Source organism: Armigeres subalbatus, chromosome 2, assembly GCF_024139115.2.
Source record: "Armigeres subalbatus isolate Guangzhou_Male chromosome 2, GZ_Asu_2, whole genome shotgun sequence".
In the NCBI taxonomy this organism is placed as follows: Eukaryota; Metazoa; Arthropoda; class Insecta; order Diptera; family Culicidae; genus Armigeres; species Armigeres subalbatus.
In genome coordinates, this window is record NC_085140.1 from 288,425,970 (window position 1) to 288,438,947 (window position 12,978).

The following is a 12,978-nucleotide window of genomic DNA, read 5'->3' on the forward strand; positions in this document are numbered from 1 at the left end:
CAGAAGTTCTTCCAGGAATTCCTCCGGAGATCGCTCCAGGAATTCCTCCGCAAATTGCTTCAGGAATTCCTCCGAAAATTGCTGCAGGAATTCCACTGCACATTGCTCCAGGAATTCCTCCGGAAACTGCTCCAGTAATTCCCCCGGAAATAGCTCCAGGAATTCCCCCGGAAACAGCTCCAGTAATTCTTCCGGAAATTGCTCCATGAATTCCCCCGGAAATTACTCCAGGAATTCCTCCAGAAATTTCTCCAAGAATTTCTTCATAAATTGCTCCAAGAATTCCTCCGGAAGTTCCTCCAAGAATTCCTCCGGAAGTTTCTCCAGGGATTCCTCCAAAAGTCCCTCCAGGAATTCCTCCAGAAGTTCCTCCAGAAATTCCTCCAGAAGTTCTTCCGGGAATTACTATTTAAGTTCCTTCGGGAATTTATCCGGAAGTTCCTCCAGGAATTCTTCCGGAAGTTCCTCCAGGGATTCCTCCGGAAGTTCCTCCAGGAATTCCTCCGGAAGTTCCTCCAGAAATTCCTCCGGAAGTTCCTTCACGAATTCCTCCGGAGGTTCCTCCACGAATTCCTCCGGAAATTTCTCCAGGAATTCCTCCGCAAATCGCTCCAGGAATTCCTCCAGAAGTTGCTTCAGGAATTTCTCCGAAATTTGCTCCAGAAAGTCCTCTGGAAATTATTCCATAAATTCCTCCGGAAATAGCTCCAGGAATTCCTCCGGAAACAGCTCCAGGAATTTCTCCGGAAATAGCTCTAAGAATTCCTCCGGTAATAGCTTCAGGAATTTCTCCGGAAATTGCTCCAGGAATTCCTCCGGAAATTGCTCCAGGAATTCCTCCGGAAATTACTCAAGCAATTCTTCCAGAAATTTCTCCAAGAATTCTTCCAGAAATTGCTCCAAGAATTCCTCCGGAAGTTCCTCCAAGAATTCCTCCGGAAGTTTCTCCAGGGATTCCTCCGAAAGTTCCTCCATAAATTCCTTCGGAAGTACCTCTAGGAATTCCTTCGAAGTTCCTTCAGAAATTCCTCCAACAATTCATCCAGGAATTCCTCCGGAAGTTTCTCCAGAAGTTCCTCCGGGAGTTTCTTCGGAAATTCCTCCGGAAGGAATTCCTCCGGAAGTTCTTCCAGGAATTCCTCCGGAAGTTCTTCCAGGAGTTTCTCCGGAAATTCCTCCAGGAGTTTCTCCGGAAGTTCCTCAAACAGTTCATCCAGGAATTCCTCCGAAATTTCCTCCAGGAATCCCTCCGGAAGTGTCTCCAGGAACTCCTTCGGAAGTTCCTTCAGAAGCTCATCCAGAAGTTAGTTTAGGAATTCCTAGGCAATTCCCACGGAAATTTCTCCAGAATTTCTCCAAGAATTTGATCAGAAAACCTTACAGGATTTTTCTGGGTAATTCCCTTGAAGGCTCCTTCAAAATACCATAAGTAAAATACGAAAATACTCCGAAAATTCTCCCACTTTTTCTTCAGATTTCTTTAGAAATTCTCCGAGAATTATCTCACAAACTCTTCAAGAACTCTTCTAGAAATATCTCTACATGCTTTCCTGGATATTTCTCTAGAGAATTCTCCAAGGTCCTGCTCCGGGAATAAAAGATTTGAACGAGCAATGCATACAGTATTTCTTGAAGAAATTTGCAAAGAAATTTCTGATTTGAAACTTAGAAGAAATTTTTGGTTGAGAGTTGTTGACGAGTAAGACTTTGTCAACACTAGGTGAATTGGTATTTTTGTTTCAGTTGCAATTATTTTATCATTATTCAAGTCCACCAATATTGCGGGCATCCTTATGGTGTTGGACATACCAAAAATTTGGCAGATTACATGCACGATGTAGCTATGCAGAGACTGTAGTCGTGCAATTCGGAATAACAACAAAACTTGTTTCTGTATTTACATCATTCCTCCATTTGAGTGCAATAAAAGTTTTCCTGGCCAACCTTCGTCATCGTAAACGTGATATTTTTTGCCATGGGATGCCTAACGGGCTGTTTTGTATTTTTCTCCAGTTGATGGACGATCACAAAAACCAACCACAGACTCGCGAGCAAGCATTTCTCTTGTGGATAGAGCCATGTGTAAAAAAAACCCTTTTTGCAAAATCCGTCGCAAAACTTCTCCGGGGATCAAATTCGTAAACCAGTTTGTACTTGCAGTGTTGGTACACCTACACCTAGCTGTATGGGAAAACAGTTTGAACTTTTTTCGCGTCATTTGTCAGATGCGGTTCAGCAAGTTGGTTTGAAGTTCAACTCGATGTGCAATGGCTGGAAAGTTTAAAATGTTGTGTATCGATGAGAAAAACCTGCTTCGCAACCAATAGAAAACGTACGTCACATGCAACAGCTGGAATTTAGCGAAGAATAAAAAAATCGGTGGGAAACTTTTCTGGTGTCATAACAAAAATGTTTTACAATCGCAAGTTTTTCGCACTACCTTTTCTTCAAGTCTGTACTACGGCGAATTCATACATTTTTTTAATGTGGTCAGAAATAATTCTCGCGCTTAGTAGAGGAAGGAGGGGCAATATGCCCTAGCTAAGCAAACACTGCTTTATTGTCTTATTTGTAACGCTTTTTGTGAGTATTTTTACATTATGCTTCAGTTAAACGAGATATAGCTAGTTGAGGCAATTCAGAAATTGTCAAAAATCTCAATCATATTGATAATATTTACATTTAAAAAAAGTGGTGATATTCTGTTGCCGGAAAACTCATGAGGCAAAACGCCCTTCAGCTGGCGGCTCCTAGGGAACAAAGTACCACGCGTCGGCGAATCAGCATTCTAGTATGGATAGTCCGTGGAGACGCAAGTACTTTGTAGGTTATTGCCACTAGGGCGTTTTGCCTCGCCAAAATATTCGATGTTTCATCAAAATGTGGAAAATTTCGGTTTTTCCTACCTTTCTATCGTTTATTTTGAAACTTTCTTCGCCTATCCTACATAATTTTAGATCTAGTTTTGTTACGGACATACTAATGACGGTAAATATGAGGGAAACCACAAAAGGCGTTTTTCATCGGTGGGGTGTTTTGGGGCCTCTTCCCTAATGACCCAGTAAATATGAGGGAAACCACGCCAGGCGTTTTGTCTCGGGGGGGCGTTTTGGGGCCTCTTCCCCTATAATAAGAGCGTAACTGTGTTTGCTCAAGTTTCGGTCATAACTATTACCGTCAGCTTTCTACCAAACCGCCAAATCGAAATTAATAGCTTTCAGATCACCACTCGCTTCAATTAAGGCCGTCCATCGTTCAGTTTTCATTATCCCTTTTTACTTCTGTTAGTTCAGTGCGCAATGTTTGATGCTGGGTGGGCGATACATCACCGTTTCTCAGAAAACAGTTTATCCCCTTGTTATCAAATTGAACAAATCCACATCAAACGATTTCCTAGCAGCATTATGCAGGAAAGGTCAAATGCTTTAATTGTGTCAATATTTTTTTCACCCGAAAAAAAACTCTTGTGTAAGGATAACATTATTCAGTAGTTCGTCAATAAACTCATTTCGTGTAATCAGGCTAAACGTTCTTCTTTATTTTAATCAGCTTCTTGTTTTTTCAGTCCTACGTGCGTGCAAATTCCAAATTCCAACAATGACGCTGAACTGTAGATAATGGAATTTGTGAACCTTTCCGTCGGGATGCCTTCGTGGAAAATCAGCTCACCTCGTTCATTTATATACAGCCAGTGTCATGGAACACCGTCTCGAATAAGATTACATCAGTTCAATAAAAAAAAGGGTTGCGTTTTTTATTAGCAGATTAAATTGCACGCCAATTTGTGCCTGGAGGATGGTGGGTTGAACTTTGGAAGAATCTTTTACAGTAGTGATGCATTTTGCTGTTTTTGATAGTTGCCTATCCAATCGCTCTTTTCAGGGTTTTCTACACTCGATATAGGTTCAATGGCATTTTGTTTCAATACAACTGACACAATCGACGAATAAAAGAGGCTTTTATATCTAAGTCAAAGAATTTACCTGCGGATACTTAAAATCATCAGAAAATTCGCACGTGCTGCACCTAAATAATAGAAGCATAATTTTGCGAAAACATTACTTGTAAACAATTTGTTATGTAAATCTCGAAGCACGATGAATAAGATCCTGATATCAGTTTGTGTGGGAAAATAAAAGGAAAACCAAACATTTATCAGATTAGGAAGTTACAACTTTTTCACAGTTTTGCCTCCCTGCTCGGTATACGGAAATCTAAATTTCAATTCTCTCTCTTCTTTCTATCCCCTTTGCAGCTGGTTTCGGCGAATCCCAATCAACGCAACTGGCGCGGAATTTTGATCGCCTTGCTCGTAATCATCATAGTCCTGGCGCTGATTGTGACATCTGTCGTAAGTATTTATAAAACAAAGCGGAGATTGTTTCGTTTTCATGCTCCATTTAACAAGGGGGTTCCGGATTAGGGAAAATCGCGGGTGATCACAGGAAAGCCATTGCAGTATAAATTGGATTGAGTTTATCATTCACCGATTATGTGTTATACACATGAATGAATCTCGCTGCGACCCAAATCATGTTAGGATAACTATCGCGCTTATTTGAACATATTTTATAACAAAAAACCCAGATTAATCCACCTAGCGTAGGTGGTGCCTTTCTCGCATTTAGTTAAGACACCAACCTTATATGGGGTTTATATGGTCCGATGTACCATTTTCTTCATAACTTTTAAACGCAATGACTGATCGTTATTTTTTAAATTCAATAGTGATCAACAAGGCTTTGTCCCCTTTTGAATGGAACTTGTTGCGAGAAAATCGGTTAAGGATTACTATATATACGAAAAGTTGTCTAATGTTTTTCATAGCTTCTGTGCTCATACATACACACACACACATACACACATACACACACACGGACAGACATACATGTGCTCAGTTTGTCGAGCTGAGTCGATTGGTATATAACACTATGGGCCTCAGAGGCTTCTATAAAAAGTTCGTTTTCAGAGTGAAATGATAGCCTTTCGGTACAACTTCGTTGTACGAGAAAGGCAAAAAAACAGAACAATCCACCTACCGGTGGTGATAGTGCCTTTCTCGTGTATTATAAAATGTAACGAGAAAAGCACATAAAAGATTTATTTGCATTCATTTGAATGTAATGCAGAAACTTTTGAAAAAAAAATCGATTTTGAATTTTTTTTTCAAACGTGGGAAAATGGAGAAAAAATAATATTCGAAGCAAATCACATTATATAAGTCTATTGAATAACGTCTTATGCGTGGAAATGATTTTTTTAGAACTGGAATGATTTGAATGAGATTTGAGTTAAACTCCATCAAACCCCAAAATGTGCTTCAACCAAAACCAATTTATATCTTGTCCAATTCAAAACGCAATCGTCTGATAATAACGGAATCCAATCAATTTTAACACAAGTTGATTTTATTGCCCAGTCATTTAGTGAATCAATCAAGACAGAACCCGTTTATCGCGGGAGATAAAATCGCAAGTCTGCTCCAATCACATCCCAGATAAAACCCATCAATATGGTGCTATTCCTCATCCTGCAGCCACGCACTGCTAACAACCTGCTCGATGGTTGCCCTGGCGTTCACATCCGGCTCGATTAGGCTGTCAATCAGTTCGATAATTGTCGGATTTGGCTTCACTCCTTCCGGGTAGAAATAGTGCTTCCGTTCCTGTCGCTCAATCGTTTCCGGAATATTGCGCTCGTCAAAAGGCATCGTTCCGGTTACCATTATGAACAGAACGCAACCCAACGACCACATGTCGTACCGTTTCGGATGATAAGGGACCCCTTTCAGTATCTCGGGAGCCGCGTAGGCGACCGACCCGCAGAAAGTGGAGCTGAGCTGTTTGGACATTACCTCGCAGGGGCACTTCTTGGCGAACGTGAAGTCCGACAGCTTGACATGCGTTGGGTTTGCAAGCAACACGTTTTCGCACTTTATGTCCCGATGGCAGTATCCCCGCGAGTGCATGTGCTGCACGGCTGAAGTCAGCTGCCGGAACAGCAAACGGGCTTTAATCTCCGTCAGCTTGCCGCGGGACTGGATCCTTTGCAGCAAATCTCCGCACCGACAGTAATCCATAAAAATGCAAACATACGGACCGAATTCAAACACCGAATAAACCGAAACGATGTTGGGATGAGACAGGCCTATCATCGTTTTTATCTCTCTCGGAAGGAACTGTGAATATTCCATGGAGCTTTTCTTTCGATTGATGATTTTGCATGCTCGTCGTTCCGAGAATTGTTCATCTGGTTTACGAAGTTCCGAGTAGTAAACTTTGGAATACGACCCTTCGCCGATGACCTGACCGATCAGATAACCTCGCTCTGATAGTTGTTTTTTCACCTTCGGCAAAAAAGGGCATTAAAACCGACATTCAATCAGATAACAACAAATGGTTAAATAGGTGACTGAAACACAAATTCGTACCTCTTTGCGGTTCCATTTGTTAGTTGCAGATGAAGCATTTTCCAAATCAGTTTGAAACGATTCCTTTGAGTTGGTATTTTCCATGTTCTATATTTTGGAAAAATGCACTAAAAATTTGGAGTTTTTTTTTATTTTGGTGTTTGCAGATGGTATTTATTTCAGTCGAACTGTCATGGCGTTCGATATGGCCTACTGCACGGTATACAGACAATAAGGTCGGGTTTTATAGTAGAAGCATAAGTACTAAAACGCTGGTGGCACTGTAGTCAATTAAATTATTTTGCCAAATTATGCTTCAACAAGCTTCAATTGGCCATAATTCATGCATCTTGTTGTACACGCCCGATTCAAATCACTCAGAGACTGAGTGAAATTGTATTGCCGTCTCTTTTTTTCTCACGGAAATCTTACTCAATTTTCGTAAAAAGTGGAACTACTCAAATTTTGAGTAGTTCCACTTTTTACGAAAATTTAGTAGCTTTTCCGTGGAAAAAAAAAGAGACGGCAATACAATTTCACTCAGTCTCTGAGTGATTTGAAACGGGTGTGTAGTGCATGTTTTGTTTCATCACCAACATCGGTTTGACACTTGTAGTACCAGTACTGCCAGGCTGCCAGGTCGAAGTAACCTACATGTTAGTCACGCTAACAGTAACGACATTAGCAATCTTATACTTTTCAATCATCTGGTTTTATCAAAGCCGCTCCAAGAAAGCGCCTTTTGTGTGACTTTTGATAATTTTATTCGTTTCATAGAATGAAAAAAAAACGGAAATGAATTCATATCAATTCCCTCAATTCAGTTATAGGGAGGAAGGATATCTAATACGATTTGTGATCAATTAGATCTGCTACAAGAAAACTTTTGCAAGAAAACGAGAAACTTTTCATTGGCGCTCAGTCTGATGTGGGAATCTCGTGCTCATTTAGTAACCGCTGAGTTTCTGAAGGCTGACAGAGGTACTTCGTAGCTTAGTTGGTTAAAAAGCATCAGTCTTGCATAGTAAGGGCCATAGGTTCGATTCCTATCGAAGGAAAGTGTTCACCTCCAATACATTTTTCAAATCAAAATCTTCTACATAATGTAGGGGAAAGTGGTGAATTAACGGCACCCTTTTGTTTTTGATTAATAACTTTCGTCCAATTGAACAAAGTGGTGACATTTGCATTCCAATAGAAACCTATAGACATAAGCTAAAAACTAATGAAGAAATTTGATTTATTCTATGTATTTGAAACTTTTTAATGATAATTTTGTTTAATGTGCCGTGTTTTATGCCGTTTGAAAAAAAAAGTAGTCGGTAGTGGGCACCAAAACAAACTTTCAAAACAGAAAAATGTGAACTCAGCGCGTTATGGCTGAAAGTATTAAGATATATCATGTAGGGCAGTGGTTCTCAACCTGGGGTACATGTACCCCTGGGGGTACCTTCACTGGCTTCGTTGCAAGAGGATTAGAAGCATCCTTCTACCCATCTCGGAAGCCTTCTTCCAAGCTGCTCGGAGGCTTCCTTTCAAGAGGCTCGGAAGCCTCCTCCTTTCAAGGGGATAGGTTGCCTCCTTTTGAGAGGCTCAGAAATCTCCTTTCTAGAGGCTCAGAAGCCTCCTTTCAAGAGGCTCAGAAGTCTCCTTTCAAAAGGCTCAGAAGCCCCCTTTCAAGAGGCTCAGAAGCCTTCTTTCAAGAGGCTCGGAAGTCTCCTTTCAAGAGGCTCGGAAGCCTCCTTTCAAGTGGCTCGGAAGCCTCTTTTAAAGAAGCTCGGAAGCCTCTTTTGAAGAGGCTCGGAAGCCTGCTTTTAAGAGGCTTGGAAGCCTGCTTTCAAGAGGCTCGGAAGCCTGCTTTCAAGAGGCTCGGAGGCCTGCTTTCAAGAGGCTCGGAAGCCTGCTTTCAGGAGGCTCGGAAGCCTCCTTTCAAGAGGCTCAAAAGCTTTCTTTCAAGAAGCTCGGAAGCCTCCTTTCAAGAGGCTCGGAAGCCTCCTTTTAAGAGGTTCGGAAGTCTCCTTTCAAGAGGCTCGGAAGTCTCCTTTTGAGAGGCTCGGAAGTCTCCTTTCAAGAGGCTCGGAAGCCTCCTTTCAAGAGGCTCAGAAGCCTCCTTTCAAGAGGCTCGGAAGGCTCCTTTCGTGAGGCTCGGAAGCCTCTTTTCAAGAGGTTCGAAAGCCTCCTTTCAAGTGGTTAGGTTGCCTCCTTTCAAGAGGCTCGGGAGTCTACTTTCAAGTGGTTCGGAAGCCTCCTTTCAAGAGGCTCGGAATTCTTCTTTTAGGAGGCTTGGAAGCGCCTTTTTAACCGTTGTGTGGCCGGCAAAAAAAACACCCTTAACAGGCCGGCAGGGTACCCGGGTACCCACGAAACTAAAATGCTTATATCTCTGGAAATTTACAACCGATTTCAACAATTTTGGGCTTATTCGATTCAGAATTTTCTATTCTATAAAGATGTTATTAGGATGAACCGATCCGGTCAATTCGATTCCTGGAAAATCCGGATTTCCAGGAACATGTCCTGCATAAATGATACTGATCGTGGATTTCAGTAGCTAATCAGCTATATGGGTATCAAACTTCTTGAAATTTCATCACTAGATTGATTTATATCGATTTGGGTCCATCAGAAGTGCAGACTTTCGATTGGCCATTCCAGAACAGGTTCCTTGAGGGGTCATAGGTGGCCATGAACATTGTTCAATGGAACATCAACAATATGGGTATCAAACTTCATGAAATTAACTGTTGCGTATATCCTTCATGATCTTAGGCTTACCAGACAAGTTGACTCCGGAGTGGCCATTCTGGAACATGTTCCCCGGGAGCCGGGGTTGGCCAAAAACATTTCTCATTGGACCCCCAACAATATAGGTGTCAAACTTCTTGAAATTGTCTCAATCGTTTATTTCTGATCTATTTGGGTTCATCAAACAAGTTCACCCCGGATTTCCAATTCCGGAATAGGTTGTCAAGAGGAGTCAAGAGTGTTCATAAACATTTTCAGAGCCGCATTTTGTTTTATATCAATTTATCTAGCAATGTGAGTGCAAAATCATTGCAAGGACCACTCATTTGCGCCGGGTGACCAGCAGGAGACCCACCATTAGATTCCGGACACTCGGAGTTATGATCGATTCCAGAAATTCTTCTAGATAGATGTGACTTTTCATAAACCGTTTGTTTTAACATTGTCACATCAAAATCAATGCATGCACTACTCTTCGATTCTAGGTGGCCACTACGAAAGTTTGTTCTACAAATTTGCGGCTTTTTTATAAACAATCCGTTGTAAAGTAATGTCCAGGACCATCAATTGATTCCAGGTGGACACTAAGTTATCCTTGGGAAGCTCCGAATCATCCGGAGCAGTGGTTGATTCTTGAAATTCGTCATTTGTTGTGAGAGCAAAACTAATGCAAGGGCTACCTGGTGGTCCCCAAATGGTGCTCCAAAAGTGCAGGGACATCCAGAGCAGTGGTCAATTATTGGAGTTCGTTCTAGAAACTTTCAAAAATCGTTTGTAATAGCAGTATATAAGCAGAGTCTTTGCTCGCGCTTAGATTCATAGGGGCGCCACTGTATTGATCAATTTCTCTTAATCGATTTTATATTTACTTCAGGTAGAAGATGCAATCATCCTTCATTACAACCATGAACTCGTCGAAGATAAATTGATCAAAACAGTTACGCCCTTATGATTCTAAGCGAGAAATTGCGAATATCATTCATTGATCCCGAGTGGTCACCATGAAGTCCTCCTGAAATACCGGAATTCCGGAAGCAATCGTCATTTCTTACTTTTTGTTTTCAACAGTTGCGTAATCGTGAACATTTTTTTTTGTAACAAAGTAAAAAGAGAAGGAGAAGAGAGCGGGCTTGGTAGTCATAAGGCTACTGCTTCTGCCTCATAAATACGCGGAAGGTCGTGGGTTCAATCCAAGGTCCGTTCCATTCTCCTACTTTGTATCTTTCTTTATATTTATCTCTAGCAATCGCTAGAACTGGAAATGGACTTCCATACCATTTCCATTTCTATTCCTATACCTTCAACTTGACTATTCTAGCAGTATCTGCTAGAATTGGAAATGAACTAAAGAGCTCGTTTCCTACATCCAATTAGAAATTCCATCAGTTGCTTTCTATCTATAACATTGGCAGTTCGTTTACCAAGACGGACCTCTGCCTCTTGAACCTTAACCCAAAAATTCAAATAAATTCCGTACGAACTCGTGGCAAGTGCAGAGGTATATTCGTCTTGCAGTGGGCGAGTGATTGCATTCATTTCATCCCCATTGACTTGCATTCTGAATCCACTGATAATCTGTGTGATAAAAAAATCTGTAACTAGATGGGCTCCCTCAGTAGATAAAGAAACTGGCAAATCCTAACAGTTTCGTCGTTCCAGTTTCAAAATCTACCTGTCCGGCCGTGAAGGCCGATCGACGACGGATGAGATGTTTAGCCTGAAAATGATCCTTTATGAATTTCGGGAGTACAACTTGCAGACTCCCCATCTGTTCTTTGATTTCAAAGCAGCGTACGATCCAATGAAAAGAAATTAGCTGTGGCAGATAATGTGTAAACATGGTTCTCCGGCGAAGTTGATTACGATGATACGTGCAACGCTAGATGACTCGAAATAAAGTATTCGGGTTGCAGACGACGTATCAACCGTGGAGAGATTGAAGCAGAGTGATGCGCTTTCAAATTTATTGTAAATATTGCACTCGAGGGGGTGATTAGGAGATCTGGTGTGCAGAAGAATGACACTATCATCACATGGTCGCATATGCTCCTGATCTTTGTGGACGACATTGACTACTCTCGATCACAGGGCAGTAGCGGAGGCTTTTGCCCTAATGAAAAGGGAGCCGGCGAGGATAGGCTAAATCAAGACGGTGTCCAAGGTTGCTGGTAAAGATAAAAGTCGACCTATTGGTGTTAGTGCTTAGGTAGTGCTTGATGGGAAAGTTGTTGTAGAATTTGTTTATCTTTGAACACATGACATGTGACAATGAGGTTTCCTGTGAAGTGAAAAGACGTATTGCTGCTGCAAACAGGGGCTTCCTCGAATATTGGAAACGAAATTTGCTCTGATTCGTAAGAATGTAAAAAGAGGCGGACAGGAAAGCTTTTGACATTTTCGAGCGAAAAGTGCTACGTACAATTCTCGATGGGAAACTAGAAAAAGATGTGTGGCGCAGACGCATGGATCACGAGCTGTATCAAGTGTATAAAGAAGAAATATTGTAAATCGTATAAAATACGGCAAACTCCAGTGGGCCGGTCACTTAGTGCGAATGTCGGGAGAAAGAGTAGCAAAAACAATATTCACCACAGATCCGGATAGAGGCCAGTGACTTCGTGGAAGGCCATGAACACGCTAGCTGCTGCACGCGGTGGAATTGGACCTGGGAACCCTAAACGTTTATGAAAACTGGAGGAACATCACCCAAGACTGACAATTGTGAAGCACTACAATACGTCAGTCAAAGGTTGTTTAGAGCTTCTAGTGGAGTGTCTTCACTTGTCATAAGACGATTTTATACTATCCCATTTTATTCCACCATTTGAAGTGAACGAACAATTTATTGAAAGTCGCAGCATTATTGGATGTATTGTGGCTATCCGTTTAGATTGCATCAATTATGCTCTCACATTTCTCAACAAGCGATTTCTAAAACCTCACAACTTTCTTAAACGACGACTTAAAAATTGGCACATCTTCGAATGTTTCGAAGCTTCCAGATGCTCACCTAACGGCCACACGGTGTCAATGAATGATTCTCGAATTGATTTTGATCGCACACAGCTACAAAAAAAAAGTTGCAGCTTTATAGAGCGAGTTTCTAGAATTGATTACCTTTTCGGCTATTCCGGAGCTTCTGGAGCAGGCCTCCCGGGGTCAACGTTCGTTTCTTGAAATGATATTGGTCTCATTTTGATGCATAAATCGTTTTGTGAAACAGTACGGTTTACGAGGATGAATTTAAAAATTGGCCCTTTTCTCAGAATGTTCCGGAGTTCCTTGGAGGACCATTTAGCGGAGTTTTGCTCTCACATTCATAACAAACCACTGTATTCTAGGATGATTTTCAAGAATTTGTCTTTACTATGGGTGTTCCAGATCTTCAGTGCCAGATGACCAATGGTGGTCAATGCGTTGTTCATGCAATGATTTTACTCTCACAATGCTACAACAAGTAATAGTTTCTAGGATGGATTTCCAGAATTTTCATTACGCCAACAATAGACTTATGATTCCTGATGTTCCAGCAAAAGATATTTTAGTTACCAGATAAAGATTGTCGCTTCGGTTCCCTTTGTTCTGCCGTTCGAAATATCCCTAGTAACATTTTGGTTTTATGCTAGTTTTATAACACTCTTGTAGAGTAAAGTATAGTCTACAAGAGCGTTATAAAACGTAAAATGTTACTTGGGATGTGTGGTACCTAACTGTCAAATCGTATGTATTTTTCCTTCATTGACGTTTAGATCCCCTATCCTCGCCAGCAAAAGATGATCCGGACAGCGACGACAGCTAAAATATCTTTTGTTCCAGCACTTTCT

The 12,978-nt window shown here is 41.3% G+C and overlaps 2 protein-coding genes across 2 annotated transcripts in view; one reads left to right on the forward strand and one right to left on the reverse strand.

The window, feature by feature from the left end:
* Positions 1–12,978, forward strand: part of LOC134209786 (inactive dipeptidyl peptidase 10-like) — a 289,540-nt gene that overhangs the window by 232,248 nt on the left and 44,314 nt on the right. The window contains exon 2 of the mRNA XM_062685818.1: positions 4,256–4,351. Coding sequence (XP_062541802.1) covers positions 4,256–4,351 — 96 coding nt within the window. The remainder of the gene's footprint in view (positions 1–4,255; positions 4,352–12,978) is intronic.
* On the reverse strand, positions 5,403–6,615 carry LOC134216502 (testis-specific serine/threonine-protein kinase 6-like). The gene is made up of 2 exons (XM_062695370.1): positions 6,431–6,615; positions 5,403–6,346 (listed from the first exon to the last, which is right to left on the reverse strand). Exons 1-2 carry the CDS (start codon positions 6,512–6,514, stop codon positions 5,519–5,521), a joined length of 912 nt encoding a protein of 303 aa, XP_062551354.1. The 5' UTR covers positions 6,515–6,615; the 3' UTR covers positions 5,403–5,518.